General features: G+C 35.7%; 1 protein-coding gene and 1 pseudogene across 1 annotated transcript in view; one reads left to right on the top strand and one right to left on the bottom strand.

Annotated features, from left to right (window-relative positions):
- Positions 1 to 16,552, bottom strand: part of PPFIA2 (PTPRF interacting protein alpha 2) — a 199,891-nt gene that overhangs the window by 82,409 nt on the left and 100,930 nt on the right. The window contains exons 12-13 of the mRNA XM_049626011.1: positions 13,545 to 13,680; positions 11,254 to 11,474 (exon numbers count right to left, since the gene is read on the bottom strand). Coding sequence (XP_049481968.1) covers positions 11,254 to 11,474; positions 13,545 to 13,680 — 357 coding nt within the window. The remainder of the gene's footprint in view (positions 1 to 11,253; positions 11,475 to 13,544; positions 13,681 to 16,552) is intronic.
- On the top strand, positions 8,326 to 10,225 carry LOC125918343 (hsc70-interacting protein-like; annotated as a pseudogene).

The following is a 16,552-nucleotide window of genomic DNA, read 5'->3' on the forward strand; positions in this document are numbered from 1 at the left end:
ACATTAAATGTACACGACTAAGCAAAAGAAGCCCAATCTAAACAGACTACATATTATATGACTCCAATTACATGACACTCTAGGAAAGGCAAAAACTATGAGGACATTAACAAGATCGACGGTTGACAGAGGTTGGGAGCGGGAAGAGATGAATAGGCAGAGCACAGAGAATTTTTATGGCAGTGAAAATGGTCTGTATGAAACCATAATGATGGATACTTGTCATACATTTTGCAAACCCACAGAATGTACACCACTAAGAGTAACCTGTACTGTAAACAATGGAATCTGGGTGATTATTATGTGTCATATAGGTTCATCAATTGTAATATACTACTGTGGTGAAGGATGTTGATAATGGGGGAGGCTGTGCATGTGTGAGGCCAGGGCATATATGGGCAATCTCTGTACCTTCTTCCCCTCAACTTTGTGTGAACCTTAATCCACTCCAAAAATTTAAGTAAAAAAAAATATTGAGCAGACTTACTCTTTTTTTAAATGAATATAATTTATTGTCAAATTGGCTTACATACAACACCCAGTGTTCATCCCAACAAGGAGGCATATTTACTCTTAATTATAATTTTTCAGTTCCACAAAGAATATGAATTCTGTTACTGTGAAGTTTATTTTCATGGATGCACTTTAAGTTCACCCAGAGGAAAGCTTAATCAAGTAACATAGCACAATATTATTAATGCTTTAAACACATTCCAAAGGAAACACTGTCTCCTCTTAAAAAAAAGAATTTGTACTTTAAAATGATTGGTAGGAGGGGCGCCTGGCTGACTCAGTCTGTTAAGCGCCCTCCTTCAGCTCAGGTCACGATCTAGTAATTCGTGTGTTCAAGCCCCTTGTCCAAGCTGTGCTGACAGTTTGGAGCCTGGGGCCTGCTTAGGATTGTTGGCCTCCCCCTCTCTCTGCCCCTCCCCCACTCAAGTTCTGTCTTTCTCTCAAAAATAAACAAACATTTAAAAAAGTTTTTAAAAATGGTGGGAAATAACTCCTCTAAAAAAGTTTTTTTCTAAAATTAACTGTAGTTATTAACTCTAGGCATTGTATTAATTGTAAAGGAAGAGTCACACCTAGAGGAAAAAGCTGAGTAAGAAGTAGACTGAAGTTTAATTAAACAGGAAATCGAATGCTACCTTAGATACTCAGTTCATTTGGAAAAATAAATGACAATCCACTTATCTTTAGAATCTGGATGTAGTTACAGAAAGTAAAAGAACTAACAAAACAGACACCTTTTGAAATGTCCCAGTGTGTTGGGGAGGGCGTACCATATACAAAAGGATGAAACAATAAGTAAGACCACAAAAGCAAGGGAGTCAAAATAGTAGCTAATTAGCTACTATATATATAAATATATAATATTATATATTATATATAATATATATTTAATATATATAATATAATATAATATAATATATATTAACATTTATTTACTTTGAGAGCAGGAAAGAGAGCGTGCATGTGTCAGTGGGGGAGGGGCAGAGAGAGAGAGAGAGAGAGAGAGAGAGAGAGAGAAGAGAGAGAATCCCAAGTGGATTCTACGCTCAGCGCAGAGCCTGATGGCAGGGGCCAGTCTCAGGAGATCACAGCCTGAGCCAATATCAAGAGTTAGATGCTTAACCACCTGAGCCACCCAAGTGCCCAGTAGCTAACTACTGACGCACAGATTAACTAACAAACAGGTCACTGGCAAATGAAGTAACTTGATCTCTTCCTTTAAGAGACATTAGTGAACAGTGAGGAAACCAGAAAAGAGGCATTTTTTAATGCTTAAATTAGTTTGTGAAAGAAGAAAAATCTTCACCAGAAATAGATTCTAGTTGGTATGAGCAACTGTTTTTATGAAGATGCCTATTTCTCTTTTTTATTTTTTTAAAATAAACGGGGTTTATTCATTTTGAAACATTCAAAATGAATACATGCACTATTTATTCATCCAAAATTCAAATGCTTTAAAGAAAAATAGAAACATAACTTTTACATTTACACAATCATCAAACAAAATATTTATATCACAGCACTTAAGAAGCAAAAATTTGCTAACAATTGACACTATTTCTCTTTTTTATATTGTTTTTAATTTTAATTCCAATATGTTAACATGTAGTGTTATTTTAGTTTCAAGTGCACAGTATAGTAGTTCAACAACTCTATGCGTTACTCAGTGCACTCTAAGTGTATTCATTCTTTAATCCTTATCACCTAGTTCACCCCTCCCTTACACCCTCCCCTCTGGTAATCATTAGTGTGCTCTCTACAAGAGTCTGTCTCTTGATTTGTGTCTCTCTCTTTTTCCTCTGGCCATGTTTCTTAAATTCTACATATGAATGAAATCATACGGAATTTGTCTTTCTCTGACTGACATTTCATTTAGCATTATACTGTTTAGCTCTATCCATGTTGTTGCAAATAGCAAGATTTCAGTCTATTTTTTATGGCTGAATAATTCTCCAGTGTGTATGTGTGTGTGTATGCCATTTGTTCTTTTTTTAAAATAAAAAAAATTAAAGTTTATTTACCTATTTTGAGAGAGAGAGAGGGAAAGACAGTGAGTAGGGGAGGGGCAGAGAGAGAGGGAGAAGGAGAATCCTAAGCAGGTTCCACACTCACTGCAGAGCCCAATGCAGGGCTCGATCTCACGACCATGACATCAGGATCTGAGCCAAAATCAAGTACTGGCTGCTTAATTGACTGAGCCATCCAGGGACCCCTATACGACTTGTTCTTTATCCATTCATATATCTATGGACTCTTGGAGTGCTTCCACACTTTGGCTACTGTAAATAATACTGCAATAAACACAGGGGTGCATTTATCCCTTTGAATTAGTATTTTTATATTTTTGGGTAAATACTTAGTAATGCAATTACTGGATCATAGGGTAGTTCTATTTATAACTTTTTGAGGAACTATTTTCCAAACTGCACTAGTTTGCATTCCCATCAACAGTGCCCAAGGGTTCCTTTTTCTCCACATCCTCACCAACATTTGCTATTTCTTGTATTTTTGATTTTAGGCATTCTGACAAGCGTGAAGTGGTGTCTCTCTGTGCTTTTGATTTGTATTTCCCTGATGATTAGTGATGTTGAGCATCATTCCATGTGTCTGCTGGCCATCCTGCATGTCACCTTTGGAGACCTGTCTGTTCATGTCTTCCGCCCATTTTTCAATTGGATTATTTGTGTTTTGCATGTTGAGCTTATAAAAGTTCCTTATATATTTTGGATACTAACCCTTTATTGGATATGTCATTTACAAATATATTCTCTCATTCAGTAGGTTGTCTTTCAGTTTTGTTGATTGCTTCCTTCACTGTGCAGAAGCCTTTTATTTTGCTGCAGATCCAGTAGTTCATTTTTGCTTTTGCTTCCCTTGCCTCACGAGATATATCTAGAAAAACGCTGACATGACCAATGTCAGAAATTACTGCCTATGCTGTCTTATAGGATTTTTAGGGTTTCAGGTCTTACTTTAGATCTTTAATCCATTTTGAATTTTTTTTTGTGTGTGTGTACAATATAAAGAAGTGGTCCAGTTTCTTTTTTTTCTTTTTTTTTTTTTGCATGTAGTTCTCCAGTTTTCCCAGCACCATTTTGTTGAAGAGATTATTTTTTTCCCCATTGTATAGTCTTTCCTCCTTTTTCTAAGATTAATTGACCATATGCTTGTGAGTTTATTTCTGGGTTTTCTTTTCTGTTCCATTGACCTATGTGTCTATTTTTTGACAGTACCATACTGTTTTGATAACTACCTGCTTTATAATATAGCTTGAAGTCTGGAACTGTGATCCCTCCAGTTTTTTCTTTTTCAAGATTTCTTTGGCTATTCAGGGTCTATTATGGTTCCATACAAACTTTAAGATTGTTGGGGTGCCTGGGTGGCTCAGTCTGTTAAGCATCCGACTTCGGCTCAGGTCATGATCTCATGGTCCGTGAGTTCGAGCCCCGCGTCGGGCTCTGTGCTGACAGCTTGGAGCCTGGAGCCTGCTTCGGATTCTGTGTCTCCCTCTCTCTCTGACCCTCCCCCATTCATGCTCTTTCTCTCTCTGTCTCAAAAATAAATAAAACATTAAAAAAATTAAAAAAAACAACTTTAAGATTGTTTGTTCTAGTTTTGTGAAAAATTCCGTTGCTGTTTTGAGGGGGATTGCATTGAATTTGTAGGCTGCTTTGCATAGTATAGACATTTTAACAATATTTGTTCTTCCAATCCATGACAATGGAATGTATTTCCATTTCCTTTTTTTAAATTTTGTTATTTTTTTGTCTTTCCATTTCTTAACTGTTGTCTTCAATTTCTTCACCATTGTTTTATAGTTTTCAGAGTAGCATCTTTCACCTCACTGGTTAAGTTTATTCCCAGATATTTTATTATTTTTAGTGCAATTGAACATGGGATTGTTTTCTTAGTTTCTCTTTCTGCTGCTTCATTATTAGTGTAAAGAAATGCAAGAGATTTCTGCACATTGATTTTGAATCCCACCACCTTAGTGAATTCATTTATCAGTTCCAGTAGTTTTTTGGTGGAGTCTCTAGGGTTTTATATATATAGTATTATGCCATCTGCAATTAGTGAAGGTTTTAGTTCTTCCTTACCAATTTGGATGTCTTTTCCTTCTTTTTGTTGTCTAACTGCTGTGGCTAGGACTTCCAGTACTATGTGGAATAAAAGTGGTGACAGTGGACATCCATGTCTTGTTCCTGACCTTAGGGGGAAAGTTCTCAGTTTTTCCCCCATTGAGTATGATGATTGTTGTGGGTTTTTCATATACAGTCTTTACTATGTTGAGGTATGTTCCCTTTAGAAATACTTTGTTAAGGGTTTTTTTTTTTATTTTTTTAACGTTTTATTTATTTTTGAGACAGGGAAAAACAAAGCATGAACAGGGGAGGGCCAGAGAGAGGGAGACACAGAATCTGAAACAGGCTCCAGGCTCTGAGCTGTCAGCACAGAGCCCGACGCGGGGCTCGAACTCACGGACCGCGAGATCATGACCTGAGCTGAAGTCAGCAGCTTAACCGACTGAGCCACCCAGGCACCCCTAAGGGTTTTTATCTTACATGAATGTTGTACTTTGTCAAATGCTTTTTCTGGATCTATTGAAATGACCATATGGTTTTTATCCTTTCCCTTATTGATGTGATATATCACATTGATTGATTTGTGAATATTGAGCCACCCTTGCATACTGGGATGCATCCTGGGAATAAATCCCACTTGATTGTGGTGAATGATTTCTTTTAATGTATTGTTGGATTGAGTTTGCTAGTATTTTGTTGAGGATTTTTGCATCTTTGTTTATGAAAGATATTGCCCTCTAGTTCTCTCTCTCTTTTGTGTGTGTGTGTGTATACGCGCGTGCTTGTGTGTGTGTGTGTGTGTTTGTCTGTGTGTGTGTGTGTGTGTGTGATGTCTTTATCTGGTTTTGGTATCAAGGGGACACTGGATTTGGAAGTCTTCCTTCCTTTTGTATTTTTTGAAATAGTTTGAGAAAAACAGGTGTTACCTCTTCTTGAAATGTTTGGTAGAATTTGTCTGTGAAGCCACCTGGTCCTGGACTTTTGCTGGGAGTGTTTTGATTACTGATTCAATTTCATTGCTGGTAACAGGTCTGCTCATATTTTCTATTTCTTTCTGCTTCATTTTTAGTAAGTTATATGTTTCCAGGAATCTATCAATTTCTTCTAGATTGTCCAATATATGGGCATATGATTTTTCAAAATAATTCTCTTACAATTGTTCATATTTCTGTGTTGTTGGTTGTTGTTTCTTCTCTTTCTTTTGTGATTTTGTTTATTTGGGTCTTCTTTTGTTTTTATGAATCTGGCTAGAGCTTTACCAATTTTGTTGATCTTTCAAAGAACAAGTTCCTAGTTTTACCGATCTGTTCTATTGTTTTTGTTTTTAGTTTCTATATCATGTATTTCTGCTCTAATCTTTATTATTTCCTTCCTTCTGCTAGTTTTGGGTTTTGTTTGCTCCTCTTTCTCTAGCTTCTTGAAGTATAAAGCTAATTTGCTTATTTGAGATTTTTCTTGCTTCTTAAGTTAAGCCTGTATTGTTATAAACTTCTTTCTTAGAACTGCTTTTGCTGTATTCCAAAGATTTTGGACTACTGAATTTTCATTTTGATTTGTTTCCATGTAATTTTTTATTTCTTCTTTGATTTCTCCATTGACTCTTTCTCTGTTTAGTAGTATGTTATTTAGCCTACACATATTTGTGCTCTTTCTAGATGTTTCTTGTGGTTGATTTCTAGTTTCATAGTGTTATGGTCAGAAAAGATGCACGGTATGACTGTTTTTTCAAATTTGTTAAGACTTGTTTTGTGGCCTAATATGGGATCTATTCTGGAGAATGTTCTATGTGCACCTGAAAAGAATGTGTATTCTGCTGTTTTTGGATGACATGTTCTGAATATATCTTTAAATCCATCTGGTCTCATGTGTTATTCAAAGCCACTGTTTCCTTATTGATTTTCTATTTGGATGATCTGTCTTTTGATGTAAGTTAAAGTCCTCTACCATTATTGTATTGCTACTGATTAGTTCCCTTACATTTGTTATTAAACCTTTTATGGATTTGAATGCTCCCATATTGGATGCATATTTACAACTGTTATGTCTTCTTGTTGGATTGTCCCCTTTATTTCTCATATAGTGTCTTTCTTTGTCTCTTGTTACAGTCTTTGTTTTGGAGTCTATTTTCCTGATATAAGCATTGCTACAATGGTTTCTTTTGACATTCATTTGCATGATAAATATTCTTCCATCCCCTCACTTTCAATCTGCAGGTGTCTTTAGGTCTGAAATGTATCTTGTGTAGACAGCATATAGATGGGTCTTGATTTTTATCCAATCTGTCACTTCATGTCTTTTTATTGGAGTGTTTAGTCTATTTATATCCAAAGTAATTATTGATAGATATGTATTTATTGCCATTTTGTTACTTGTTTTGTAGTTGTTTTTGTAGTTTTTCTCTCATCCTTCTCTTTCTCTCTTTCATGTTTTGTTGGCTTTCTTTAGTGATATACTTGGATTCCTTCCTCTTTATTCTTTGCATATCCATTACTGGTTTTGGACTTGTGATTAACATTAGCAGTCAATATTAAGTTGATGGTCTCTTACATTTGAACCCATGCTTTAACCCTCTCCACACCACATTTTAGTCTATAGTGTCATATTTTACATCCTTTTATTTTGTGAATCCCTTGACTAATTTTTACAGATATCTTTTCTACCTTTAGTTATGGAGTTTTTTTCTTCCAGTCTTCTAATCATCCTCTGGGTTATTTGCACTGACATGAGTGTTATCTAGTTGTTTATGGGATGAGGCAAGGTCCTCCTACTCCACAATCTTTCCGTGATTTCCAAGATTCCTGTGTCTTTTGAATGTTGCTATACACTTAAATTATATGTACTTCTTAATTTCTTACAAATTAGCAACTATATTAAATACATTACTAGGGTCAGCAAAGAAATATATAAAAGGACAGTAGTTTGAACATACTATTTATCAAACTTAATTAGCCTAGGTCAAGATTATAACTGGGCTTTACTATCTTAATGTAACAAAGCTGAGTTCCTGGAGGGACACAGGTTGTTATTGAGGGTGTGTGTATTTATTTTCAGGGAAAACAAATATCACAGAGATATATACTTGATTTCAAATCTATGCAGTGAGTTCAACCATTAACTGCAAAGCATCAAAAAGTGTTATTTAGTTTGAATTTACGTTCTATATTCCTTCTTTTTCTTTTTTTAAGTTTATTTATATATTTTGAGAGAGAGAGAGAGAGAGAGAGAGAGAGACAAGCACATGAGCAAGAGAGGGGCAGAGAGAGAGAGAGAGAGAGCACATGAGCAGGGGAGGGGCAGAGAGAGAGAAGGAGAGAGAGAGAATCCAAGCAGAGCCTGATACAGGGTTCAAACTCATGAACCATGAGATCATGCCCTGAGCCAAGATCAAGAGTCAGACACTTAGCTGACTGAGCCACCCAAGCACCCCTATATTATTTTTTCTATTTATGCTAATCTATCATTATGAAGCACTTTCTATTTATCAAGAAAAGTGCCAAGATCTGGACATAAAACAGTGAGCAAAGCAAGATCCATTTCTTGTTTTTATATAATTTACAATCTAATAAAGGTAAGGAACTGAAGGACAGTAAAACAAACTGAAGGTCAGAAGAAGGAATGGTGGAGATGTTCATGGTGAGTAAGGGTAAAGAGGGTGAAATGTTAGGGCACAAGGGTGTGGAATGAGGATAATGTTCCAGAAGAAAGGAACAGCAACAACAAAGGAGAGAACATGGAACATTCAAAGAACTGGAAGTCATGTTTAATGGGATATAGAATAAGGTAGGTGAGAAAGTTGAGGCAGATGGGGTATTGTAGACCATATGAAGTATTTTGTTCTTTATCTTAAAAGCAACTGAAGGGGTTGAAAAAGGGTGACCTTACATAAGGAAACTGGGTTTTAAAAAGTCAGATGGGGAACCCGTATATCATGAAGAAACCAGGCAGAAACTATTATTGTCATCTAGATGAAAACTTATTATAATGTCCAATAGGGTGATGATAGTAGAGAACTGGATAGATTTGAATCATATTAGGAGGCCGACAGATTTAGCTAGAGCCAGAAAAACAAAAACATTGTTCAAAATAGTAAAATACTGTTCATTTGTTGAAAAAAAAAAACAAGTTAAGAATAGTTTCTCAATGTTCAAAGGAATATAAATCCACTTGACACAGCTGGGTTCTTCACTGAGGTTAGTTAAGTCAATGATATAAAAAAGAAACTATGACCCTTCCACACAGTCACGCTGATCTAGTACCCTCGCCTGGCATCAGGCTGAAATCTTAGCCTTGCCACTGCCTGGACCATCGACCCCCACAAAGTGAGTGAGCTTTAGGCCTTCATAAAAATGAGTAAGCACTATCTGAATGTGCTGCACACTGAGAAAAATGTGCTTCCTGCGGGAGTGGGCGGAGAGCATGGGGGGTAAAAATACCACCTTCTACTCATAAAACTAAATCAGAAGACAATAAATATCAAGGAAGAAAAAACAGATAGTAAGAAGGTGGAGGAAAGAAAATACAAAGACAGACCATCAAGTGAGGAGAGTGATCTAGAAATTAATAATGAAGGTATGATTGAACCAGATACTGATGCCCCTCAAGAAATGGGAGATGAAAATGTGGAGATAACCCAGGAAATGATGGATCAGGCAAATGATAAAAAAGTGGCTGCCACTGATGCCCTAAATGATGGTGAACTACGGAAAACCGTTGACTTGTTCACACATGCCATTAAGCTGAATCCTCGCTTGGCCATTCTGTACCCCATGAGAGCCAGGGTCTTCATCAAATTATAGAAGCCAAATACTGCCATTTGAGACTGTGACAGACCTATTGAAATGAATCCTGACTCAGCTCAGCCTTAGAAGTGTAAAGGAAGAGGACACAGACTTCTGGGCCATTGGGAAGAAGCAGCACATGATCTTGCTCTTGCTTGTAAATTGGATTATGATGAAGATGCTAGTGCAATGTTGAAAGAAGTTCAACTGAGGGCCCAGAAAATTGCTAAACATTGAAGAAAGTATGAGCAAAAATATGAAGAGAGAAACATCAAAGAAAGAATGGAAAGGGCTAAGAAGGTTTGGGAAGAACACGAGAGAGCTCAGAGGGAGGAAGAAGCCAGAGGACAATCAGGAGCTCAGTATGGCTCTTTTCCAGGTGGCTTTCCTGGGGGAATGTGTGGTAATTTTCTTGGAGGCATGCCTGGAATGGCAGGGGGAATGCTTGGAATGGCAGGAATGCCTGGGCTCAATGAAATTCTTAGTGACCCAGAGGTTCCCGCAGCCATGCAGGATCCAAAAGTTACGGTGGCCTTCCAGGATATGGCCCAGAACTCAGCAAATAGGTCAAAATATCAGAGCAGCACAAAAGTAATGAATCTCATCAGTAAATTGTCAGCCAAATTTGGAGGTCAAGCATAATGCCCTTCTGACAAATAAAGCCCTTGCTGAAGGAAAAGCAACTTAGATCACCTATTGGATGTCGCAGTAACACAAACCAGTGTACCTGTGACCTCCTCGTGGAGAAAGCTGGAGTGCTGTGAAGATAATCCCCACCCCTCTGCTCCACATGCAACTGAAACATTTTATAGCGGTTTTCCATTAGGGTATTCATTCAGATAATGTTCAGGTAATGTTTTCCTACTAAGAACTACAAACTGTAAGCATTTTTTAAACCTTAAAAATATTTAAAAACATATTCAAAGGGTGTGTTAATCCTTACATTTTTCTTTACTAAAAAAAAAAAAAAGAGAGACTATGATAATCATCGGGATTCAAGAAAGTATATATTGTTAAAGTTGAAATTATCCAAAAAAAGAGAGATTATCTTAGTGACAATATTTCTCAATGTTTGCATTGTTAACTTATACAACTTAATTCCATAATTAATCTACTCTTTTTTCTTATTTTTTTTAAATGTTTTTATTTATTTTTGAGACAGAGAGAGGCAGAGCATGAGCAGGGGAGGGGCAGAGAGAGAGGGAGACACAGAATCTGAAGCAGGCTCCAGGCTCTGCGCTGTCAGCACAGAGCCCGACGTGGGGCTTGAACTCACGGACTGTGAGATCGTGACCTGAGCCGAAGCCGGACGCTTAACCGACTGAGCCACCCAGGCACCCCCATAATTAATCTACTCTTTGGAAGCCATCTATTATCAGTGTGGTGACAGTGCGTTTTTTTTTTTTTTCATATCTAGTGTATAATAATTCAGTCAGTTAGTTTCACTCTGATGTCTATATACTTTTAAGAAGCTGGCTGCACATTAATTGCATGCTATTTAGTACCTTTACTGTAGTGTTAAATGTACCTTCAAAATGTACCTTATTACCACAAAATATCATTTAAATAGATTTTAATTTAAAAGGCGACTTAAAATTCATCAGGGAATATTTTATCTTTACCTTAGGCTTTTACATTGCCCTAAAATCATTAGTTTACCTATGTTTCATATATGTTCCTTATAAAGATCGTCCTAATTTTACACAGGACATGTATAGATATCCTAAGAATCTTGTGAAAATGCACATTCTGATTCAGTGTAGTGTGAGGTCTCAGAGTCTGCAGCTCCCAAGTGATGCCAGTGCTTCTGATCTAATCATTATATTTTTAGGATCAAGGTCTTCTAATCCCTTAAAACCATCAGTGATAATTGAACTCACCTGATTTCTTTGTTGATGGCATCCAACTGTTCTTGAAGCATCATGGCTAGAGTCTGGGCATCAGAATGACCACTTGGCGAGAGAAGATCCATTGAGCTAAAAATAGTTTCTCGGTCATCATCATCAATATCAGACATTTCAGTGTCACTTTCAAAAGGGTGGCTGCTCAGCACTCCAATTTGCTGAGTTCTATTCCACTCATGATCCCCAAGAGATTTCACCTGAATGGTAAATGAGTAATTATTGAACATATCTTATTGCTTATTATCAAAGCACTAGTCTGAAAAAATCAACTTTGCACACACTCTTTTGTAGCTTACTTAGGAAAAGCGGAACTGATTATTAAAATTTTAATGTATTGTTTAAATAAAATATTTCTTTGACATCTTAAGTAATGGCAAGTACTAATTGTCAGCATAAATATCAAGATTTTAATAGGGATAATTATGATAAACTTACACATGATTTCTGGTTCAATTTGAGGTATCAATTACTTTAAAGCATCTATGTTTGAAACATTTTTCTTCTTTCTAAATATAACAACCTGTATTCACTTGTACTGATGCATTTCCATCTCTTATACTAATTTAGTCTTACTTACACTTTCTTGTTACAGGCTGACTACAAATATTGCCACACAAATTATATAATAATTCTCTCCCCAACATTCATTTACATAGGTTCTAACAACATATTATTAAAAAAATATTAATTTCATCTCTACTGTTCTGATCACTCAAATGCTTCATTGATTTTTTTTAAGCCCAAGTCACACTAATTTACATGGCTATGTTTTTTTTTATTTGATATAATAAATCTCTCACATGAATGAAAAAAAAATTTTGTAAATAATCTGATACACCCAATGTGGGGCTCCAACTCATGATCCCAAGATCAAGAGTCGCATGCTTTATTGACTGAGCCAGCCAGGTGCCCCAGTGAAAATCTTCAGTAAGCAACAGACCAGCATTTTTCAAGCTGTGATCTGAAGGTAGGAGAGGAAGGAAAGTAAGAAAGAATTTTTTGCATTTAAAAAAATGTTTTTCATTTTTGTGATGATGTAAAATGATTTTTTTGGCGGGGGGGGGGGGGGGGAGGGGGACCACACGATTTTGCCCTGAGTATTTATTTAAGATTGATGACCTGGGGGCACCTGGGTGGCTTGGTCGGTTAAGTGTCCGACTTCAGCTCAGGTCATGATCTCATGGTCCGTGAGTTCGAGCCCCGCGTCGGGCTCTGTGTTGACAGCTCAGAGCCTGGAGCCTGTTTCAGATTCTGTGTCTCCCTCTCTCTCTGCTCCTCCCCTGTTCATGCTCTGTCTCGCTCTCAAAAATAAATAAACGTTAAAAAAAAATAAAAAAAAAAAAAGATTGATGACCTGAATTAGTATTTGTGTCACAAATTGGTTTGGTACAAGTGGCACTAGTTTATTTGGCATATGAAAAGAACCAAGATGGATTTGATTTAGTCTTCCTCTGTTCACTTCTTTATTCATTCATTTAACAGATATTGAATGCCTACTATGAGGAATTAAATTATGCATGACATGGGTACCAATTAAAAACCATAGGGTATCCAAGAACCTGTGTACAAATAAGGACAAGTAGGTTATGTACTATTTGACACATAAAAGTGGTTGGGGAGAAAAAGCTATACTTAGGGCACAAAGGAACTATATCACTTCAGTATAAAATGCAATGATAAACTTACAATATACATAGCTTGCAAGTTAACTGACTGAATGAAAGACAGCCCTGCGATTTATCAGAAGTTCTCCATAAACACTTGCAATAGTGTGTGTACATTTTTCCAGAAGTTTTATTAAAATAGTAATTCTACTTAAAATATTTAATTAATTTTAATTGACAATATGAATGCCAATGCATAAGTGCCCAAGCAAACCAAAAGTCCATTTGTGTGGCAATACAGCATACTGGATAAAAGCATGGAATTTGAAACAAATAGAGGTTCAAGTTTGGATCCTCTCACTTTGCTGGCTGTGTAATTAATGTTGAGCACTTAAAATTTCTGAGCTTCAATCTTTTTATGTCTGCAATTGACATAAAAATAGTACCAAACTCATAAGGTTATGTGGATACACACATGGGAAGTGTATAGTTCAACTTCCAGCACATAGTGGTAGTTTTACATTAGTTATAGTTTAAAAAAATATGTCATGCTTGAAACTAAAAATGCTAGCATTTTAAATTCTCTCAGTATTAAAATTCTATCCAAAATGGAACAGTGTATTTACTGAGAATCATCAAAGACTTGAAATAAAAAAAATTAACCTTTGGCTCATCTCGTCGTACACCCATGCGTCCTCTCCTGGGTCTTCTTATTACTTTAGTTGTTCTGTAATCAGTCTGGCTGTCCACTAGGGATCCAACAGAATACCGCAACTCAGCTGAGGTGTCTAGATGAGTTCTGGAAAAGGGAAAAATATGAAATATGCTCAATCTCAAAAGTTAAACTTTCCAGCAAATCACTATGAACTGCTCAATTTTCAATAAAGAATAAAGCATAAAAAAAAGGAATAAAGCATAAATGCTCAAGAAAAAAGAAAAAAAATCACAGAGGAAAACTGGTGAATTGTCATGACTCTTTGGGGTCTCTTCTGAGGCTTAGGTCAGAAATTGGTTTCAGGTCCATTCTTGAAGGTCAAGTGACCTTGTCTGTTTAAACAGAATATAAAACATCTGTCCGTTAATTATCATTTTCAAATGTGGTAGTAAAATAAAACAAGTTAAGATTGACAACCAAGATCCACTGGCTTAAATTCTGGCAAATAGGATAAACAAAACTAAATAGAATTGTAGTTGAATTATTTAGTGTACATACCAATATATGTTATTTATTGCTGTGTCTGTTTTAAATATTTCCCACTAATCTAACAGTAAAATGTGTAAACTTTTGGGGTCCCAGAATTCTCTCTCAAGGTGTTCTATTTTTCAATTTAGGAAATTAACAAAATACTTAAAATTAAATGGACCCAAGGTTAATAATCTTATTTTTTAAATATAATGGGACCTACCACCAGGACAATTTTTCAGCTTTTGATAAGACATTGTTTCAAAAATATAAAGAAAAATCTTTTGATAAGCACATTTGATTCTGAAATATGGTTAGAGATGAAATAGTTGCAAAATCCCGGTTGAAAAATATCATCACACTGGTTTTCAATAAACACTGTAATCAAAGTGTAATAAATATTTTGCTACACATGTTTATATATAGATTTATAGCAAGTTCAGTTTATTGCTATAATAATGATGATAATAGTGACAGCATGCTGTCCTATAAAATGATCCATCATCAGTAGGAAATATGTTTAACACTGTATTTTCTCTTGAACCTGGGGCTCCTACTGATCTACTACGCTCTGTTAGTTCTTTTTGTGAAAAAAAAAGAAAAAAAAAAACTAGCATTTCCAAACTATTGGCAAGATCAGAAAAGGTTACGTGAGGTCTAGATTTTTGCAACAATAGAAGACACTGACCTAACTAATGCAAATCCCTGTTTTGTCAACCAGAAATTTAAAGCAAATGAACTAAGGAATCATCCTCCAAGTGGAGGGCAGCTATTGTTTTTATAGCAGTGAACTTGAAACTCAATCAAGGAAACTGGTTTTATTATGGAATAGCCACATATAAAAACTAACCAACCAGGTCACATTCATAAATAGGACCTCTCTCGGGACCTATTTATAACAGGGTATATGTTTCATGAAGACAAAGGTCAGATTTTAGTTACCACTGTATGCTAAAGGAGGCATTCCTAGCATATAATAAACACTTGATAAATGTCTGGTAAGCTCATAAATGAATGAAATTAATCATAATACAGTCTAAACTGTCTACCTTAGAACATTCTAGGTATCTTGTCTGTCACTGTTTGGGTAACGTCTCTTTGGTCATTGGAGGGGCGATTCTAAAATTATAACTCATCTTCCTAGGAGTATTGTTTTCTTGTTGTCTTATCTCTCAACTCCAGGTCATTTATAAAAATGTGAACCAAAACACAGATCTGCTACTATTGATGCCCTGCTTAAAACCCTTCGATGGCCTTACAAGGCCCTCTACAATCTGGAACCCTGCTTTCTAGCTTCATTTCTAGTTACTATCTCCCTTCTCTCTCTCCATCCAGCTGTACTGACTTTCTTTCAATTTCTTGAGTAACTCACACTTTCCTTTGATCCTGAGCCTTCGAACATGATGTTCTTTCTGCTAGAAATAGTCTCTTCCCACATTTATGTGGTTGACATTTTTAAAGTCAGCTTAAAATTCCCATTGTCTTATACTATTGTAGCCCCTTGTATTCCCTTTATTGTAATAGTCCTCAGAGTATCCCTGTATTTCCCACTTGAAACAGGTATTATTCATTCATCTGTAAGATCAGTGAAGTTCCTATGCATCTTCTGTTTTCTTATTGCTGTTTAAATTGTGCATTCAGAAGCATGTTTGTTCAATAAGTAATTGCCATTCAATACATATTGTTATCCTATAACATATTATAAATTCCATCAGTTTGTCTAATCAGTAATTCCTATAATACTTTGTACTTTTTGATTTACTGTTTACAAAACCCCCTTTGCTGACTAGTCTCATTTTATCTACAAAGTAAGCTTGTGAGATAATCATAAAAATATTATTTTATATATAATTCATGTAAAATACAAATAAAATTTGAACTTCTTAAGGTAAATGGGTTTTCCAAAATGAAACAGCTAATAATTGTATGTATTAGACCCAGAAATGTCAATCTTCTTATTCTTGGTCTAGTTTTGTTTCTACTACAATCTGGTATATCAAAGAAGAATTGTTCTGTATGTAGTTCCCAAGCTTTCAGAATGATCCTTCATTGTGGATAAATGTCGTATTATTAGGCTGTCCATGATGACTCAATGTAGTGATGAACTTTTAGAACTTTTAGATAACACTTCTACAACTCTCTAATTTTTAAGGATATTATATACATATATGTATATATATATATATATATATATATATATATATATATATATATTTTATTTCAGTAATGTACAGTGTTTTATTAGTTTCAGGTGTAAAATACAGTGATTCCACAGTTCTATACATTACTCAGTACTCATCATGATAAGTGTATTCTTAATCCCCTTCACCTATTTTACCCTTCTCCCTACTGAGCTTCCCTCTCTTGTAACCACTAGTTTGTTCTCTATATTTAAGAGTCTCTCTCTCTCTCTCTCTCTCTCTCTCTTTTTATACAACTCTGAGATCAAATTTCTGAGACCAAAGGTCAAAAAGCCAACAAAATGACC

This window comes from Panthera uncia, chromosome B4 (genome assembly GCF_023721935.1).
Source record: "Panthera uncia isolate 11264 chromosome B4, Puncia_PCG_1.0, whole genome shotgun sequence".
NCBI classification, from domain to species: Eukaryota; Metazoa; Chordata; class Mammalia; order Carnivora; family Felidae; genus Panthera; species Panthera uncia.